The sequence below is a fragment of the Micrasema longulum genome, unplaced genomic scaffold (genome assembly GCF_059751315.1).
Source record: "Micrasema longulum isolate JH-2025_06_02 unplaced genomic scaffold, ASM5975131v1 h1tg002193l, whole genome shotgun sequence".
Classification (NCBI taxonomy): domain Eukaryota; kingdom Metazoa; phylum Arthropoda; class Insecta; order Trichoptera; family Brachycentridae; genus Micrasema; species Micrasema longulum.
Window position 1 is genome coordinate 127208 of NW_028279357.1, and position 21317 is coordinate 148524.

The 21317-nt window shown below is 32.1% G+C and overlaps 1 protein-coding gene across 1 annotated transcript in view; it reads right to left on the minus strand.

The window, feature by feature from the left end:
- Positions 1-211: 211 nt before the first annotated feature.
- Positions 212-21317, minus strand: part of LOC148272773 (annulin-like) — a 29785-nt gene continuing 8679 nt past the window's right edge. The window contains exons 2-11 of the mRNA XM_088239586.1: positions 5896-6114; positions 4818-5096; positions 4587-4738; positions 4272-4503; positions 3995-4155; positions 3616-3912; positions 3329-3508; positions 3044-3244; positions 2416-2658; positions 212-2324 (exon numbers count right to left, since the gene is read on the minus strand). Coding sequence (XP_088095712.1) covers positions 2130-2324; positions 2416-2658; positions 3044-3244; positions 3329-3508; positions 3616-3912; positions 3995-4155; positions 4272-4503; positions 4587-4738; positions 4818-5096; positions 5896-6114 — 2159 coding nt within the window. The 3' untranslated portion in view covers positions 212-2129. The remainder of the gene's footprint in view (positions 2325-2415; positions 2659-3043; positions 3245-3328; positions 3509-3615; positions 3913-3994; positions 4156-4271; positions 4504-4586; positions 4739-4817; positions 5097-5895; positions 6115-21317) is intronic.

Sequence of the window (21317 nt, forward strand, 5' to 3'; positions counted from 1 at the left end):
AACCTATATCTAATGTTAATTTCAAGAATGGCAAATGAATTAAACAAGTTACATTTGAAGAGTACATGATATAAAGGATAGGTGTCATTAAATCATATATTTTTTTAAATATACATTTTTTTGAACATTCATTTAATTCCCGTCAAACTGCAAAAACAGTTTTTTTGCAGGGATTAATAATGGCATATGACGGCAATTCACATGATCTACATTTCTGTTTAATGAAATTCGACATAAAGGCTATACTTTTTAAGATAATCGAACAAGGAAAAAATGCATACTGGGGACAAAGGGTACATGTCAGTTAAATACTGGTAATAAATCGACAATCTAATATTAATGAAAACCAATATGAATTATATAAAATAAAAAAAGGCTGTTTACACTTAGCAGGTTCCTACATATTTATCAGTTTATTTTAATGTCCAAGAGATTGTAAAACTTCATATAAATACAGAAAATATTAGCGTTCTTAAAATTCACCCAAATATTTCAATTTTGGTGGCTAAATGAAATCCAACGAATTGTGAAAAAATACTTACTATAACAAAATGGAAATCAAATCGCGATTTCGCAACACTAGCCACGCGACCACAACCCGATTCGAACTCAACTACGTTCTATCTCAAAACTTAGTTTTTTGACATTCATCCTTCATATTCTGTACCCTTCATTTTGAATCACCTAAATCGATATATCTTCTAACAATTATGACGTAATATTAATTATAGAAAACATTTTTTGGCATGGTACTTCAATAACGAATACATTGGGCTGTTTTTTACCTAACCTAAAGCGAAAAATATATATGGTTGCCGCATTTATCTGGCAATTGGAAATAAATTGTTACAAAGAAAACTTTAATGGGTTTATCACTGGCCAATGTAAACCTCACACTGCACAGTTCACATTTTTTTACATTACAGTTTACAAAGTGTACCTGAGGACTACTCGTCAAGCATTTCACTGAACTGGCAAGATCTTACTTGTTATTGCGTAATAATTTGGACAACTCTTTTGGAAAGAAATATGAAAAAGACTTCCACAAATATCGTTACTCAACCGCCATTAAAATGGCAATACCAGATTATAGCTTGACTTATATATATTTTTAAATATACATACGATTGAGTGACGGGGTAAATGCAACATATATAATAAAGAGTATCTAAATATAGACATTAAAGAGCTGCCATTTTCAAATGGCTTTTAAAATCATTTAACTAAATTATGTAGTGTTTTTCTTTTATGTGTTTAATATTTTGAAAAGTTAATTGAATGCACTAATACCCTTTGGGATAAACCACCTAATTTATTTTTATTAATTATCTCAAATTTTAACCTGCTTTGATTTGAGAAAGTTGACAGCTTTAAATACTTGGGAGTACACATAACTGAGGATGGAAGCATGCATAAAGAGCTCGCAACCCGCCTAGGAATTACTGGAGCAACTTTTAACATGATGCGTGTTGTCTGGAACTCTAATCTATACTCAGTCAAAACGAAATGCCGATTATTCAACTCTTGTACGCCAGTTTTCCTATATGGGTGTGAATTTTGGCACCTTACCAAAGCTCAAAACACCAAACTTCTGAGTTTTGAGAGTAAGTGTTTGAGAAGAATATTAGGTTTAAGGTGGTTCGATTTTTATAACTAACATTGAAGTCCGAGAACGGACGCAGCAGCCTCCTATAACGAGCGTCTTGGGGATGCGGTGGTGGACCTGGCTTGGACACGTGCTGCGCATGCCTCAGGAGAACCTAAACCCTAGTTGCCTCTTCTTTAAACCTGCGGGATCACGCCGTCCTGGAAGGCCGTCAATGACGATCTTTAGACTTTATTCGGCGGAATTAAGGGGCGCTGTATTCACATGGGAAGAAGCGAGAGTGCTGGCTGGCGATAACTGGAGGTAACTGGTGATGTCCAATGCTCCACTTAGAAGCGGATGTGGAAAAGAAGAAGAAGTTTTTACCATGCAAACATGAAATTATTTTGTGTAGGCACTGCTGTAATTTTAAGTTACACACAAAGCAGACGTATTGTCATTTTTTAAATCGTTGTGAAGTTCAATTTTGGTTTCTGGGAAAACTGGAGATATGTTCCATCAAACTGGATTCAATTGTTCTTTCTCAGGCTCCATTATTTGTTCCATTAGGCTGAGTTGAGTTTCCGTTTGTTTCCTGTTTAGGTTGAACCATAAATGCTAGGAATCCATCCACGTCAGTCAACTCCTTCGATATAAACTTAGCGGCAATGGTGTGTCGACCTGACCAGGGAGGGGTGAAGCTAACTGTGGTTGTAGCGAATGCTCCAGGGGCTACATTCTGTAAAAAGTATATTGCGTGAAATTCTAAAGAACTCAAAAATAGGAATACTGTGTAATAACTTATTTAATGATTTAAAAAAAATATTTGCCTCATCTAATTTAATCTGTAGCTGCTTTTCAAGTCCACATCCTTCCAACAAGAACTGGCACTTCTTTAGAGGAATGGGAAGAGGGTTGAGTAACTTGACGACAGCTTCAAAGGCCTGCCCTGTTGTTGGGGTACCTTGGATGGTTATTTTAATGTCCGGTTTCCTTACTCTGAAATCGTCTTGAGCAAAATATTCGTATTCTGTTTCTTGCACTGTCGCTAAGCAAGCAATGTTGAAAGCACACTGGAAAAAAACAGGACAAATGTTTTAAGATTGCTTTGATTCAAAAATAAAAATTGAATTCTTAAAACCGGGTAGCCATAAATTTTTGGTAATTCCTACTTTCATTTAATATTATATCAATAAATTGGTTGGATTATAATGACTGTGTACCGTTTTGGTGTTAAAAGTATTTATTTTATTAATATATATGTATATTATTTTAATATATATATATACATATTAATATATTATTTATATTTTTTATTAAAACAAAGCATTATAATGTTAGTCTATAACCTGATGCAATATAATTAGTAAATAATTAGCGTAGTTAGAATTGCAGCCAATACAGGAAATAATTTATGTTGACAAAAATGGCAAATAATTCTAAAAGTCCATATTTTACCTGTTCCACCAATCTGCCATAATATTCGTCAAATGAAACATCTAATCTTATTTCCTCGGTGGTTGAAGGTTTTATTGTTTTATTAAAAGCAAATACTTTGACGGGTTCGGCTACTTTGCCAGTGTAATGAACTGTGTCAACTCTTAAGTTACCATTGACAGTGTGTTGTTTTTGGTATGAACGATTTCTCACGATTAGTATCTAAAAAACATGATTCATTAGCTCATTATCGAATTGGATATTCATGGATAAGCATTGTCCAGAACAATTTTTAATTTTTCTTACCACACTAAAGTTTTCACCAATTTTAATATCATCTCTGAGGGCAAAGTCAAAATAAATGTCATTAAACTCTTCATTAAGGTAATATCTTGAAAAGAGGCTTTCAGACATTTTGAGTGCTTTGAGCATTGCAGCTCTTTCTTCTGTAGTTTTCTCAGCATATTTGTAGCTGTGGGTTATGTCCTAAAACAATATCAAAATATTAGTAAAATTTACTAGAATAATCATTTGGTATTTCTTACTTCATGCTTGTCCAATGCCCAATCGTTTTTTTAAATTGGAATATTTACCTCACGTTCCCATTTTCCGACAGCTTTTGTAGAAATTGCTTGTCCAATACTCGAAACATCCTTTCGAATTAATTTAAGCGGTTGTGTTGGACCAGCATATCTCCAAAATACTTTGTCGGCATTAACCTCAGCGAAGAGGAAAGTATTATCATACGGTTTTTGTATTTCTCCCAGTTTAACAGCCATTACTGATGCCGGTCCACATCTGTATACATCATCAGACAATTCCTGAGGAGTGGCATCCACAGCTTGCCATCCTGAATATTCATCGCCCAGATCAAGTCTTTTCATCCACACCTAGAAACAAACAAAAATAATTCGTTGATCATCGTCTAAGTGTTTTGGTGTTTGTGTATTTTCAAAAAATTGTTTAACTTACCTCATTCCATACGTGATAATTCCAAATGGAATCTGAGTTCAATTCTTCCATAACTGATCCTTTTTCATCAACAAAGTAGTCCACTGTTAAACTACTTTGAGTGTCATGTGCAGAGGAATAGGTAGTAACAACTCTGCATGGCATTCCGATAGCTCTACAAACTGTTTTTTTATTTTTATTAGTTGACTCATTTGAAATAGTTGGAAAGACAAAAAAAAACTTTGATGTGAAGTGACTTATGAACACACTAATAAAGTAATAAATTCCAAATACTTACTCGTTCCCAATACACCGGAAAATACCCAACACTGTCCATATTTCACTGGCTTCTTCTTCTTGTAGTATTGCTGCAAAATGTCCATTGATCCAATCCATTTAGTTGGAGCTGTTCCTCCCCCAAAGTCATCGGACCAATTACCCATCACAGCCCCATTGTCATCAGGGGAATTGACTGCAGCAGAAATAGCTCTTGATACCTTGATGGCATCACCACGGGCATTACCTTTGACCTGCCAAAATGTAATCAGGTATTTTAATAAAAATCCAACTCCTTTAATATCTTTTAACTCTACTGAAAGTCCGATTTTCTTACATTTCCAACTTCTTGAATGAGATACAAAGCACAATCCAAAATGTCTTTCTCGTATTGAGAATATTTCCAAATAGACGGTCTCAGCCGATTGTGTGAACCTCTCCATATTAAACCAGTATCTTGAAGAACATACTCCTCTCGTAGATCTTCTCCTAAAATACAAATTATCAAATGTTTATTGCCTTGGAATACTTGTTTTGATTTTATTGAGAATTTTTCAATTTAATTTACCTTCAATATACACGTCATCCAGAGGGCACCATGGATTGAACAGTAAATAAAATCCAAGAGGATGTGAGTAACTCACTGCTCCATCTCCCATCAATTTTGTGTCCACATCGATCTTCCACTGAGCAACAACACTTCCTGGAGAAGTGGATATTTTGATTCTGAGTAGCTTGTCATTCTGGCTCTCAATATTAGCACTCCATACCCCAATAACATCAGATTCTCTATCTAATAAAGGAACAGCCACAAGTGTCCCCTGACCGTAGTTTGGTTTTTCCGCATCTATAGATTAAAAAATGTAAATTAATTACTTATGGTGTATTATATTCGATGCCATTGGTACGGCTCTCTTGCCAAAGCCTGTGGGAAATTATTAAATTCTTTAGGCAAGATTGTAAGGTTTTTTTTTTAAATTAATTAAACTTCTATAAGATTCGTTTTAAAAAGATGAGATGACAGATGAAGATGACTAGGGAAAAGACCATCTAATCATTTCTAGTATTTAAATTTATATTATTTAAGTGTATTTATCTCGGGACACAAAAACATATTGGCGCGACTCGGCTTAGGAGTGCCATCAAACAATAAACACATTAGATATTTACTTGTCGTAAACACGTGCCGATTGTCAAATTTCGGCGTATACAAGTATCTGGTGGCTGCGACTTGAGCCGACCACAAATGACGATCGTGAAAGATCGAGAATATCAGGGACTGTATTCTAAATGCAATAGTGCGCGTAGAGATCGCTTCGTTTGCGTGTATTTAGTACGTAAATACGCGTCAAAAATGCGTTTTCTATGCGCGCTTTTGCATTCAGAATACCACCCCTGGGGTGCTATTCTGATCCGCTCTCGCGGCACGAAAAAAAGTTTTTCTCGTGTATTTTGTATGTAATCACACGAGATAATACGGCTGTGAGAGCGTTTGGAATACCACCCCAGGTTAGAATACCCGCGGTTTCACGGTCGATATTTGTCCCGACATTTGGCGATCGTCAAAACCGAGCGTATCTGATAGCAATGTGCTACGATACAAACAAAAATATTGAGGAGGATAGTTAGGAATGCGCATGATTTACCTGCAACTGTAAATATAAAGGATATCGCATCCTTTTGTGGATTGTATGGCCGACAGAAAGTAATATCCAGTAAAAATGTCTGTCCTCTACGAACAACTAAGCACGGGTCGACTTCGCGGGTCATGAGGTCAAACTTCTCCGTGTGATGCTCCAACCCATTGACCCCGAGGCAGAAGTCAAGGGCCTTGATGGATATAACCTTGGATGAATCGGATGCATCTGTAAAAAAATATTTTGAAAAAACATTAAAATAATCACTAAAATAAAATAAACATTTTCGACAAAAAAATGCAAATGGAAATATCTAGTATCAATTTATCCATGGAGATATCCAATATTCTAAATACCTAGAAATGTTTGCAGTCTACAAAAGAATGTACATTTTATGCTAAATTAATAAGACAATCGTGACTAATATGACGGGTTTCCTTGTAATATTTTTATTCGGCAATCCATACAAAACTATTTTTAACTTAACTAAAGTACAAGTGAGCTTTAGGCGTGATTATTTACTGTGTATTTTTAGAGGTTTTTTTTCGCAAGCCATTCCAGCCAATTACTTTATCAATAAAGAATATCACTATTTTTTTGCAATAAAATGCAATCAGTCGGCCTCGTGGTGTGATGGTCAGCGCGTTTGCCTCCCATGCAAAACGTCTCGGCTTCGATTAGAATATTTCATAGTCCCTGGACTGGTACCTCTGGATCATCTTCATGTAACAAAAATGATCAAGATACGCAGCGATTGGTGTACCAACGCTGTGTGCTAATGCACTATTAGGTGCGCAAAGGGAATAATGATTATGATGCCAAAAATACGAGAATCGATTGTAATTTTTCTCTTCTTGTATGCATTATATTTAGACAATATTTTTACGACAAATTTAGTTTAGTGTTTTAGCTATACAGGGCTGCGGTTGTTTTCAATTTAATATCTGCGTTTATTAAATTTATTTGCAACGCCTGAACTTGCATTGCCTACGCCCGCACTTTGTAAGATCACTAGTTTTAATTAAAAAATAAACAATCAGAACTTTATAACGAACGGAACGTATAAGGAATTCGCCTTTATCACTTTATTCGCCTGAATACCGTACACCTCTGCATTATTCCATTCATGACAAACGCTGAGCAGCTTATATATACTTCTAGTATCCTTGAATGATTCCCTATTTAGAGTTTGTAAATAGCTAAATGACCTCGAATATGTAATAAAAAGACTTCGAATTTCCCAAATTTACGATACCGTTATTTTTGTGAAGTAATTTTTTAGATCTTGTAGATTTCGACTTTTCGATGAAAATACCACGATTTTTTCGCTTTACAAATGTATAAATATTAAAATAATTTATTGTCTTTAAATAATTGACTCAGTTTATAAAAAAAATATCATTTAAATTATTTAAAAATATTTATAGTAATTTTATGGTAGGCATTGCGCAGTATTTTAATACTTAAAGTATTAAAGCGCCTTATTAAGAAATTAATACGTTTTTTTATGTTATATATTTATTTTGAAATTGAAATAAACAATTATATTTAAATTTGTCATAAGTCTTCATATTTCAATAAACACGTAGTTTTGCACATATTATTTTATCAAACTATTTAAGAATTGCACCAAAAAAGCCCTGTAAATGCCTAGACTTCGATAGTTTGCTTTCTGAAATGTTTTTCATCTCTGTTGTGATTTGTTGAAATATCAGAATGCTTTTCAAAGTATTAAAATTGATATATATAATCATTTAATGCATTTTTTCATTTTTTTACAAATTTCAATTAACAGCTTTCATTGCCATTCTATGATTGTAATTCAAAGATCAGAACAACAGAACATCTTTTCGTGTAGTTAAAATAGTTTTTCAATCCTTCTAGTTATCACGAACCGAAAAGGCAACGGTGACAATTTTCCTACGAACATTTCTATGTTGGAATGTTGAGTATTAAACAAGTTTACGAGCGTTGGATATTTTTAATCTGGTGTATATTTAGCGTTATACTACTAAATGTGAACGTTCCCTTGTTTATAAACAAAATTCATCGGTAACCAAAAGCTCAACAATGGAATTACTTCACACAACACTTAGTAAAGAACCCATAAAGCTCACCGGTTGTCTTGAATCAGAAATAGAAAATATCTTAAACATCGGTCACAAAATGTGTTTAGTAATGTTCTTACATAGTAGAAAGAAACAGTATATACTAGTATTAGTTATTACAAAATAATAATTTTAAAAAATAACGTACGCGGCCGAAATGTAGAAAATACTGGTTTTCTATATCTCCTTCCGAATCTATTCATATACCACCGGTACACATAACTCATTTTTACAAAATATTTTTTCAAATTTCTTTATTTTGAAAATCCAACACGCATTCACATGGAAAATTCAATTTACACTACTGGAGAAAATTGATGTTATTAGAGTTTCTTTGATCGTTAAAAAATTATAAATAAAATCTTTTTTTCAAACGCAATAGGGTTTAGCTTAGGGAGAATTATAACACGTTTTTTGACTTAAACTAAACTAAACTATAACTTTATTTTATTGCACATTTTACGTTTTGTCACTTCACAACAGCATCTTATTTCATTTTATTATTTTGATTACATTATGACGAAGATTTTGATTAGATCTCCTCCTACTGGCCGACCTTTACTGTGGCTACCGCGAAACTGAGTGTCGGCTTGTTCTTGCGTGAGTAGTTATTGCATCCGACTAACTTCCACACAACATTATTCTAATGTTCCACTGACGTTTCCTCCGCACTCATACAGCGTGCAGCCCACACCGTAACTTGGTCTAAGGAAGCAAAAACTACTTCTCTCAATGCTAATTCAGACTCTTGATATTCGATCAGCTTGTGCCTGTGTTTCCACAGCTACGCCTGAATGAAATCACCAGAAAAGTGTTATTAACAGAAAAAAATCTGAGTGAAATTAATATGTTAATTCGATACTCCAATAATTATTATTTTCGTATGCCTGTTTCTGATCGGATTTTTATTATTATTTATTTATTTACGCTTTTTTAATTTAGTTCATAAAATCTTAAGAACGAACATATAAACTTTTATTAACATTATTATTTTTTCAAAATATCTCAAGAACATATTTTTTCAAATATATTTTAAATCTGTTACACAGTGTGTAAAGTGACTACTTAAACCAGCCAATGACAGTTCATAAGCCCTGTAAATGCCTAGACTTCCATATTCCCTTCTCAAAAACATTTTCCCTCTCTGTTGAAATAAATTTACACATGAACAACTCCCTAGGGAGGAAATCCAGCCAGTCTGCAAGCATTTGGACAAAATCAAACATTGTTTAATTCAATTCTTTCTATTTCTTTTATCTCTTGAGGTAACTGATTGTACAGCTTCAATCCTCTGTTCAATGAGTTTTGAAATTCTGTTTTTCTCCTTATTGGTAATCTGATCTTTTTTTATCCCTTGTTTCATATGTATGACATTGATGGTTAAATTAAATAATTATTTTTATTTTATTCACTCCCTTAATTATTTTATGCATAAAAATTTCTACATTATATTTTATTTGCTGCTTTACTGTGAGCAAGCCAATTTATTTGTGTATTATTTCTATATTAGAATACATATTTTTTTAAGTATAATCCTCGTCGCCTTATTTTGAAGAATTCGTACATTTTTTATTTCCTCTTCATTGCATAAAAAAAATGGATGAACAGTAAATTATGTGTGGACATATGATTGTTTTATAAATACGAAAACTTTATATCAATTATTATATCTATAACATTACCTAAATATGATCTTCTAATCATTAAATTTAGATTTTCTTTTATAGAAAAAGATTAAATAGATTAAACAAATATTTTCAGTCTTACTATTTCAATTATGAAGCCATTTTCTAAAAATCATGTTAGAAAATGGGAATAAAGCAACGATAAAATTTTAATCTCTAATATTACAGTAATATTCAAAATCAACTTTGTAAATTAATTAGTAAAAGTTTTGGAGGAGGTTCATAAATCTACAAATTCAAATTGTGACAAACTTTATCGCTTCCGCGTCCTCATTAAGATTTGTTTATTTTTTGTAAAAAAACATATGCGTCTTAATATGTGAAAGGAAATAGAATGTGAATTCCCACCGAAGATATTTTAATGAATATTATTAGTACAATAAATATTTTTGTGTACCTTTATTCTCTCTTTATTATTTATACATGATGTATTAAAAATATGTAGCTATAATCAAGAACTTGATTAAAGCGACGTATTTTATTTTATATTATTTATGCGTAATTTTATGATTTAATGTTTATATTATTTTACCATAATTCTTAGAACCTTTGATGTAAAATAGGTATTACTATCTAACACCACTTTTCTGTAACTGAAAATAAAAATGCATCTAGAATATTCTTTAGTAGATGAAATTGACATAATATAATATAAAATATTTATTTATAAAAATGTTCTAAATACGTACTTTGAAAAATTGTTGGAAGTCTTAATGTTAGGCCCTAATCGAGTTTAAGTAACTCATGGAAATGTCATACTTTTTTTTTATTATTATTATTATTTAATTTTTTTTTGCATGTTTATTTTTCCATACATATATTATTTACATAGAAGAAATGAAGAAATGTCCGCAGAGAAACTTAAATTAAAATATATACCATTAATAAAGTAGGTAAAATGAATCAGCCGAATGAATCAGCCCCACATAATAAGGTTTTAAATGGAAGAGTTGAGGAAATGTTAATGTTTATTTTTTCATTTGTTTTTTTTTCCATAAATATATTATTTACATAGAAATATAATTACAAAAATACACTTTAGAAAAATACATCTTAAAATTAAGCTGTAACATAATTTGGAAAAAATGCCCACAAAGACTTTAGCGTCTGAATATGAGCCATTCCTTTTTTAATTATAAAAAAGTTTATATCATATAAATAAGGGATGACATGACCATGAAAAGAAAAGAAAAGAAAAGATAAACCAAACTAACATATGCTGATATTACGAAAACATGATTTATTTGCAGTATGGGGGGGGAGGGGGGAGTCTGAACTGCATGGCCGCGCCCCCCTCGCTTCTCCCCTGCAGAAGTAAGCAACTATTTGTTTTTTTTCTATATTTTATTTTTTAAGATTTTAGTCGTTCTAAAAAAATATTTTAATGTGCCAATATGTCTACTTTCTTATACTGATCATCATGGTTTCGGATGTGACAGGGTTTAAAGAACACCCTGTATATCTCAGCATTTGAAACCTTTGGCAAATACAGGCAATCATGCTTATCTAATACTCGTAGCATAAAGTTATCCCACACAGCCAATATAATATCCATGACAGTATGCAGATAAATATTTTGTTAGACTTATCAACTTCCCACTTGCCAGACAATAATTAAATGTAAGATTTTCGTCTTAAGAATCTTAGCTAATTCGATTCGAGACTGAGTGTTGATCAATCATACGAAGCAATAAATCACTGGCGAATACTTAAATACCACACCTTTATTCAATAGGGTTAAATGCAGGGGTCACTATCTCACAGACCAGTGCCAGTGGTAATATGCATAAGTATTTTTATTTTAATCAAAATATCTCTAAGGTAAGATTCTTTGCTTGTAAGTGAGAACCCCAGATTCTGTATGATATTTAATTTATTGTTGAGAAATTACTGTTCATTCTAACTGTTGACTATAGGAGAGACTTTCGTGGTATGAGCTAGATAAGATATGTGGATAAGCAGATACTGTAGATATGTTATTGTTGCCGATCAATCAATGTAGGTATTTTACCTAGTACCTACACTTCTTACAATATCATTGATATTTTACGAATAATTAATTAATTTTAACAAATGGTTCTATTGTCAAAAAGACTATTTTATATATTGCGTGAATAATTTATGCACTCTTTTTAAATATTTTTAGATGTGTATTTGATTTATTTATACTTTTAAAAAACCCGTTTGGGTTACATGAATACACATTATACGAGTAAGGCTTTCAATTTATTTTTTTCGATATGTCTGAGATGTCACTGTAGTAGAGCTGAACAAAATACCAATCTAATATCTTAAATATGTTATTAATAGGCACGTTGGTATTTTTTCTCAATAAAGTAACACCAATTGATTTGCATATTACATATTTTTGTAGAGTAAATACCATTAAAGATGATAAATTTATCAAATAATTTATTAATATTTTTTTGCACCATATCAAAGAGATCTAATTACAGTAATGGATTACGGCGCACTGTTCCCAGGCTTGAGAAAAATCACATTTATTTTTTAGTTCATTAATCGAACTGGAGCCCTCAGTGCGTGAAGCAAACATCTCAACCATTACACCACCAGTGGCCTCATATTTAGCAACAATGAGTATATCCAAACCTCTGTAGACAAGCACCGGATTTATAAATAGAAACATTCATTATTTACATACTTTGATTGATAAATATTTAATCGAAGACAATGCTTTAGAAAAGCTTCGTGGATTTCAATTACTTGAGTAAACACGGGAGTGAAGAGTTTATCAATGCCTCATGTATAAAATCGTAAATATTGATTTAGCGTTTTGCAAAAACCTTGTCTTTAGTTTACTGTACATACTATTGCATCCGGTACCTATATAAAAAGATCTTTGCTAATAATATCTAATAATTCAAAATATATTCGATATTAGAAAACACCTCGGACCGTAGAATAACACTTAGATAAAAATAAGTATCCACGTAAAGCGATTTTCTATTATCAACAAAATTATGAGTTATATGGTCATTTCAAACGGTCGAAAAAATACACACGGCACGACAAAATTACATAGGCTGGATTTTCTACAGTACCTACATATTTATTGTATTTTATGTTTTCATTTTTTTATTTTATTTAATGGCAGGTAATCGCACCAACCGTGCGCCAGGAGACTGACTAATATATATTCTATTTATTTTTACGTAATTTTTATCTGGGAAAAGCCACTAAAAAATAAATAATACATTTAAATCGATACTAATTTTACTGTGTTGTGTAGGTTTGGATATGTGTTCGGAAAAGGACCTATGTCCAACACTCTTTGAGAAAAAGTACCTTTAAAAATGTAATAGTATTATGGCAGAATTTTACCCACATCAGTAATATTACTTTGAAAAATCAGCCAATAAAAGAATCAAATATATAATGTATTACAGTTTTAATTGATATGCTATTTTTAATGAATTGTTTTTAGTTTTTATACATTTGAAGGTGTCCCTCGAATAAGGACCCAAATAATACATTGCTACGAAAAGTGGTTTTATTATTTTTAACGAGTCTACATAGATCTAAATCTGTTGCAACAGAGATGGAAGAAGAGAGAATATGGCAGTCTAGGCGTTTACAGGGCTTATGCAGGGCATTTTTCGTTTACAGGGCTGATGCTGTTATTGGCTGGTTTGTATGGCTACTTTACACACTGAGTAACATTTACCATTTTGACCATGTTTAAACACCCATATTTCGTCAACTCTTCCACCTGTAGATTTTTATGAAGTATTCCCGAACATGTTTTCCATCTTTATTGCATTTGAAATTTAGATCTGAATAATTCCCTAGGAAGGAAATCCAGCCCGTCTGCAAACATTTGAAAGTACTCAGATTTTCATTTGGAAAACATTGCGTTCATCTCCATATAAATATTTTTTTGATCGTACCAAAACTCGATCTATATATTGTTCCAAAAATTGCTTTCAGAATAATAAAGATCATAAATATTATTCATTCAATTATACTATTTGGATTAAAATTAAGAAATTAAAATGCTAAGATCTCATTTGAAAACTTAGAAAAAAACGAGAGGGATTAATAAGTATTGGTGTATCGAATTCAATACATCAATGTTAGTTTATTACACGGCAGAATAATAAATGGTTGTTGACGATGATCTTATTATGGTGATCAGAATAATTTACGTCCTTCTACATAAATAACTTGTCATAATCCCAACTTAGACAAAGCAATTTAGTGAATGTTCTCGAGACCTGTCATTGTGTCATTCCATTGATTGTCAAATAGAAACATTATATAAATTATAGTGATCAAGCGTTTATGTAACAACTATTATTGAAGTGAGGGGCATCTAAGTGATAGCTAAATTAATTATATTATGTGATACAGATATTTATTTAAACATCAACGCTTCAAAGAACCTTTTACAAAAAAATGTTTTATAGAAATTATCATAGCAGAGAACAATCTATAATATAATTCAAAATATGAAACGTAATACGCGTAGAATAACTAAAACTAAACAATTTACTGAAAATAAAGTATTTAAAAACGAAACTAAAAAAATTAAAAGAGAAACGTAACATCTCTGAATTTTACTAAACGTGGGTATTTTTACCCGACCTAAAACGGCTTCCATATGTGGAGAGGCTGGGAACTCGCGGTCTCGGTCAAAAGGGTGACCTGATAGTCATATACATACAAGATACTCAACAGCCACTATAGCTACCCAAATTTGGATCCCATGTTCAAGCTGAAACAAGATGTTCCTCTTCGAAGCCACAGTCTAAGGCTGGAGAAAACGAGATTTAATCTAAATCCGCGGAAGCATTTCCTGAGCAATAGGGTTGTGATGGTTGGAATAAGCTGCCACAAGAGCTGATCTCAATGTGTAGTCTCGATGGGTTCAAAAATGGACTAGATTTGTTATGGAAAAGTTAAAGTGCGCCAACAACTAACTTTCGTCTAAATAGATTAAAGCATACCAGCTTAAAGCTGCTCGTTTAAAATTAATACAATAAAAGTAATAAAAATATAAGATAACAGTTAACATGTGATAATATTATGTTCTAAATATAAATATAACAAAGTAAAGTTGAGAAAAATTAACATAAAAATAAAGTGGTTAGTATTCAACGAGGTAATAATAAAAAATAAAAATAATGCAATAATTAAACAAAATATGTTTGTATTAGGGTAAGGGTGTACAAAATGACATAGGCGGGTAAAATGACATAGTAATCATATCTCAGAAACCAAACTCTTGGTCATGTTTGAACCTGCACAAGAATGAGCACTGGTACGACACATACATACTCACCAATATTTAGGACGCTTATGGCGAACGCCCGAGGAGGACGTGTTGCGGGTTACTTTGTGAAATAAAACAATATTTTTGTTGCGCGGACACCGAAGGTATTATCATTATGTTATTTGTATTATTCTACAACACAAACTGAAAGGATATGTTGTATCATTGTTAATCTTCATGAAAAACTATAAATTTGTTAAAATTTACAAAGTGCAATGTGATATTTTTTATTGTTTTAAAAAAATCACGTAGTGGGGCAAAACGACATAAGTACCGGTAGGGTAAAATGACATACTATGTCATTTTTCCCCACTTAATACTTTTTTTTTCTCTAGAAGTATAATAATGCTTTGCAATTATGTGCGTTAAACATGACATTTGAATACAACTCCAAATATACTCGTATCAGAGGCTAAAGCTAAAGGTTCCAAAAAACATATCCTGGAAAAGTGTAAACAAAGTATATGTAAAAAAGTGATTGTTGATTCAGACACTGAAGACTTTCTACTTACAGACGATGAAGATGACTGCTCATGCATATATTGTAATGAGTTATATACGAGATCAAAGCCAGGTGAAATATGATTAAAATGCATGAAGTGTGGAAACTGGGCTCATGCAGAATGTGCTGGTTTAAATTTTAAAAAAAACAAGATTTTTGTTTGTGAAGTGTGCATTTAATATTTTAATTCTTTAATATTCATAAAAAAACTTATCAATTCTGTTTTTAAAAAGGGTTGAATAATCATCCCATCCAAGTATATATCGTATGTCATTTTGTACACCCGGTGGGGCAAAACGGTTTTTTGCAGTATGTTTTTATTTTTGTATTTTTATTTGATAGATTTGTATTTTTTCCTACAACAGTGCTAATATGTTAAAAAATAGTGTACATTTTGAACCAAATATTTTTTTTACTAAATATGTAACCAATTTTTTTTTTTCATTTCACAAAAAATTCTATGTCATTTTGTACACCCTTCTCCTACATGTGTCATAAAAGGCAATTTAGCCGTATACGTTAATAAAATAAAATATATAAAACTTTTTTTAGAGCCATACGAAAACTTTAATTATCTGGATAACATATTCATTTTATCAGTTGGTTGGAAGAAGTTGCCATTTGGCAATAAATCCGCCAATGTACAGTTTATAATTGATGATGTTAACAATAAATTATCAAACTAATTGGCTTGCAATATTTACCCCTCATTCAATTCGGAACGATTAAAAAAATAAATAAATAAAAATAAATAGAACAACTTTGTTTTTAACCACTAATTTTTATTTTTCATCGACCGGTTGCAAAGCAAACAAGCTTCTTTGTCAAGGTTTACGTAACTAACTAAATTATGAATAACCACAAAGTTAGTGCTTCAAATATATACTTTATACTTTAAAAAAAAAAAAACTGCAGTATTTATTAAATACCTAGACCAGTAGATGATAAGAAATCACATAATCGCGCAAGCTATGAAACAGCACCGATTTCAGATTAACGAGCTGCATATAGCAACGACTGCGACACGGTACAAATGTTGAAATTGGACAACTTAGAAATCTTAAAAATTATTTTTTTTTTAATAATAACAGAAAAATAATGAATAACTCAATTAACAATATTGCCTTTAGTCTGCTCTTGTGGACTTATTCGGTAACTAATTCGTCTCGTAAATTTATAAGTATCTATCGAATGAGAGGGAACGAGAGCGAAATATTTTGATTGCGTTATAGTGAGATGGATACATGACGAACGAACGAGCTTACGAAACGAAATTGTGACAGAATAAGCCTGTTGTCTTATTTGCTGAAAACAAGTGCAATTGATCGAATTTCGGCCCCCCTTCACCCTTCACTTCGTGCCTCCACAAACACAAATTATTACTTTCCATAAATACTCAGACTTTAAAGAGGAACTCAGAAACCGTTCAGTTATAACTTAAATTAATAACAAGCAGTTGAAAACGTGATGTTTTTATTTTGATATTTTTAATTTTAATCAAACCTAAAATAAAGTGCCCATAAAGTAAATCTATTTAATTGAAAATGTTACTGCAAAAGCATGTGAAGTCAGATTGCTGTTACTCATATTTTTTTCTAGATTTAATTAAAATTCCTTAAGTCCTTAAATGTTTCACAATACTAATTAAATCATTCTTTATGCCCTTATATTTTTATTGCATTTTGTATTTTTTTTTCCTCGAGTTTTCCGCTTGACACACGATCGTTGTCTCATTATGAGTTTAAATTACGTTTATGATCAAATTACGTTTATAATCAAATGACGTAAAATCATACCAATATTAACTAATGTTAGAAAATATTAGTATTTAACCACTTAATGACTTTTTACGTCTACCGGTTTCGAGACGTACCAGTCCCTCCCTCAAAACAATCACTACTCCAACATGCAAATATTAAAATACACTTTCACTTTTACCATCATCATAGTATACCTACATAGTATTTTTGAAAAAATACGTCAATTACATGCAGATTTAAATGTGATGCTAACACCACCGTGTCCGAATATGCACTGAAATTTAGCTCAAAAATATTTAGTGGTATGTAGGAGAATGGGTGGGGAGAGGGTTTGGTAGGCACAAAAAGTCGGTAAGTGGTTATATACTTATATTCACTAACATAGTCAAAAGATTTAGGGACAAAGTTAATGCTTTAAACATAAATCATCATCATTCCCTTTTCACACATTATGGTGCATAGGGCAATGCATCGGTACACCAATCGCTGCGTATTTTATTTTTTTTATTTAATAGCATAATTATACATTTTTATAATTTAAAAAAAATTTCACTTGTTATATTTTTACTAAAACTAAAATCCCACCAAGCAACTTTTTGTATCTTGATCATTTTTGTTTCATGAAGGCAAAATGATCAGTCTTACGCTTCAGATTCCCGTCCAGGTACTATGAAATATTCTAGTGTAAAAACATTCATCTAAATAAATATTTCGTATCAACCATGTCAGGAATCGAACCCGAAACCTCTAGCATGGTAGGCAAACGTGCTGATCATTAAATCTCGAGTCCGTAAACACAAATTATTATTATTTGAAGGCAAGTTGACAAAATACGTCACATAGCATTTTGTATGGTAAATCAAATGAAAAATAGTACATTTAGAACTCAGCAAATCGGGGCACAACATTAATTATAATTAATTTTAGATTTTATATTGCTCATTATCAATGATTCAATGCATGCGATATTGGATGTACCGTGTCTGGGCGGATGAAGAATACAGTTATGTGTGAGAAATAGAACCAGAATCTTGGACGAGTGTTTTTGACTCTGTGGTTACTCTTAGGTAACAAATCCTGAAAAAATCAAATCGAGTGGAGATTTTTTATGCCCATGCTTTAATTTTCTTTAGTTGTAATTTATTTTAATCGTAGTACATAAAAACATTAAGTTAGTGTATTTTATTTTAATTACATGGACTGAAATCCGCCTCGTAAAAGTAGTGGCGCATTCGCCCTTAATGATTGTGGTCCAGGGTTGGGTTCCTAGCAAGATCGACATGAAATATTGGTTTGGAAGGTGGTTTTTTTACTGGGGTGGCGACGGCTCCGGTTTGCCCGATCAGACTTGCTTCTCCCGGTCTACTGACATGCTAATGAACTAACATCGAACCAGCATACCTTATCACCGTCAAAATGGAGAAAATTAAGTTGATGGTGAAAGAAAAATTTACTGTACATAATGAGGTGCGCTGACGGTGACAGCGACATTGAAAGCAGTAAATTTTAATTCTAAATGACGCGAGTTTTCTATCAACAATTTTTTCGTCATATTTTGATTCTTTCCAAATGTCTGTATTTAAAAGACTAAATTTCACCCCCTATAGAATCATTAATACTTTGAATACCGGCCGAATACACATAGAATTTCCGCTGTGCCCGGCCCATTTCTGTGAAATTTCATGCTTTGTGAAGGGTTTCTTAAAAGTGTCATAATTATGAAAATACTGGATTACATCAATCGAAACCTTTCATATTTATTTGAGACAATTTAATAAGTCTTTTTTATTTGATAGTTTTGCTAACATTGGCCATTATGGAGAGCCACATTGCAATGTTCGCACATATAAAGGTCTCACTCCTTTTTTTGTGCTTTGTATCCCGGAGCCGTGTAAACACGTAATTGTAATAACCACGCGTTGTGTTCCGGTGCCGTGTTTTCACGTAGTTTACCAGCAGCAAAAAAGTACTTATAAAAGTCACTAGATGTCAATAAAATGCGCTTTTTTAGACAGCTGGTCAACCACGTGAAAACACGGGACCGGGACACAACGCGTGATTATATAATCACGCATTTACACGGCTCCGGGATACAAAGTATTAAGCTTTATAAATTACAACATAGATGGAGAACACTTCAATAAAATGTAATTTAACCAGCTGGTCCAAGAAGAAGTTTGAAAATTGGAAAATTGGAAAATTGTTTACAGGCATTGCGTAGTCTAGTATGTAAAATAATTCAATCAGATGAATCTCTTCTCAACAACATAGGTTTCAGCTCTTTAACTTCATTAAAATCAACAAACGGAAGAATTGAAGAAATACGGATGTTCAAATATGGGCAAAGATGATGTTTTACACAGGATGTAAAGTGGTCTCTTGTAAACTGGGCTCGGAGGGCGAGAACTATTCACGGGGACCCTTTACAATAGATCTCCGCAGATCGCGGTGACGTCCGGAGCTTGCATAGCTTTGAGCCCCACCACTAAGAATAATAATAAAAGTGGTCACTTAAACCAGCCAAAGACATATATATATACCTGTACTTTCATATACAATCAAAAATATTCCCTACCTATGTTGTATTTTTAAAAAAAATTTTTTTTATTAAAAATGCAACATAGGTACATAAATTAATTAACTGTCTATTAAAGATTAAAATTTGTTTTTGCATTGAGCGGATCTAAAGAGAGGCCACAAAACCTTTAGAACGGAGCCGGGTAATAAAATTACACAGCATTTGGTGTACCAACGCAGATTTCTACGAGCCATAGGGTGCGGATAAGGATGATGATGATTATGACAATGACATTGTAGGGGTCTTGTCCAAGTTTGCTTTGTATGTCTACTATCGTCATCTGATATTACAAGTACATTACAGGACAGGTGTAAACAAGTTATTTGGGTGTCTGAAAAATGCAAATGATATTTTATAGATCTTTGAATAATCAATGGCGTTGGTCACGTCAAGATGGGAACACTTAAAATTGATATTTGTTTTTATTAGCAGAGCTAGCGAAGAATAATGGTCAAACAATTTTGACGAATGTTTATTTGTCTAAAATTTGTAACCGGAAACTGAATCTCAAAAGTCTACATTTGCAAGGAACAAAGTTTAAACATGTCTAAGATAAATTTATACAAATAATCGACATGTAAAAAATATTCCCACGGCATATCTAGTTTTAAAATAGGGCCTAAGAGCTTTAATATATTTATCAAGACGTCTAATAGCCAATATTACATGGACCAAAAAAAAAAAGAAAAAATAATTTGTTAAAAATCTAACAAGATCAAGTATTTATTTGCGGTTTTACACGATACAATTTTATGTTTTGAAATATTTTTTTGGGGGCATGCGCATTAAGCCAGTCATAGTTGAATACGCGTTCCGCGCATAATACAGCGCGTATGCACATGCAGGTTCTTAATCAGAAAATTATTTGTAAATGGGTGCCGCAACGGTCCTTTTTCTATTTTGCTCAAAATATTTGCATGCAAGCGCAAAATTGGAAAAAAACATAATCAATCTAAGGATATATTTACTATAACTAGTTGATGTAACTTTCGTATATAATATTCCGATTCTAAGCAATTAACCTATTACACGATATAATATAAAGATACCGCAAGAAAAGACAGGAACATATTTTCTCGCCTGCCGTACCGGACAAATAAAACATTACTTGTATTAAATCTAAAGGCCTCGTAATTTGGTTAGGGAAGCGATAAATCCCGAGCACTGACCGCTGACCGCGCCACTCTTTTTTAAGCATGTATTGAACTGTGTATTTTGTATTGTACATTTTTTTATTTCAAAATACAAAAATTTACAAAACACAATTGTATTCCCATGAGTAAGCAAACTCATTCTGGCATATATACAATTAAAGATTATCAGATGAAAATACATTTAGTTGACAAAAATGGACCAATCTCGGAGACTTTTTTAAAAACAAATAATAATATATTATTTAACATTAACGTACATATGTCAAGGGTTATCGAGAAATAATTTAAGAAAATTATTGACATAAAACGCATTGAAAAAATAAATTTTAATTGAAATAGAAAATAGTGTTA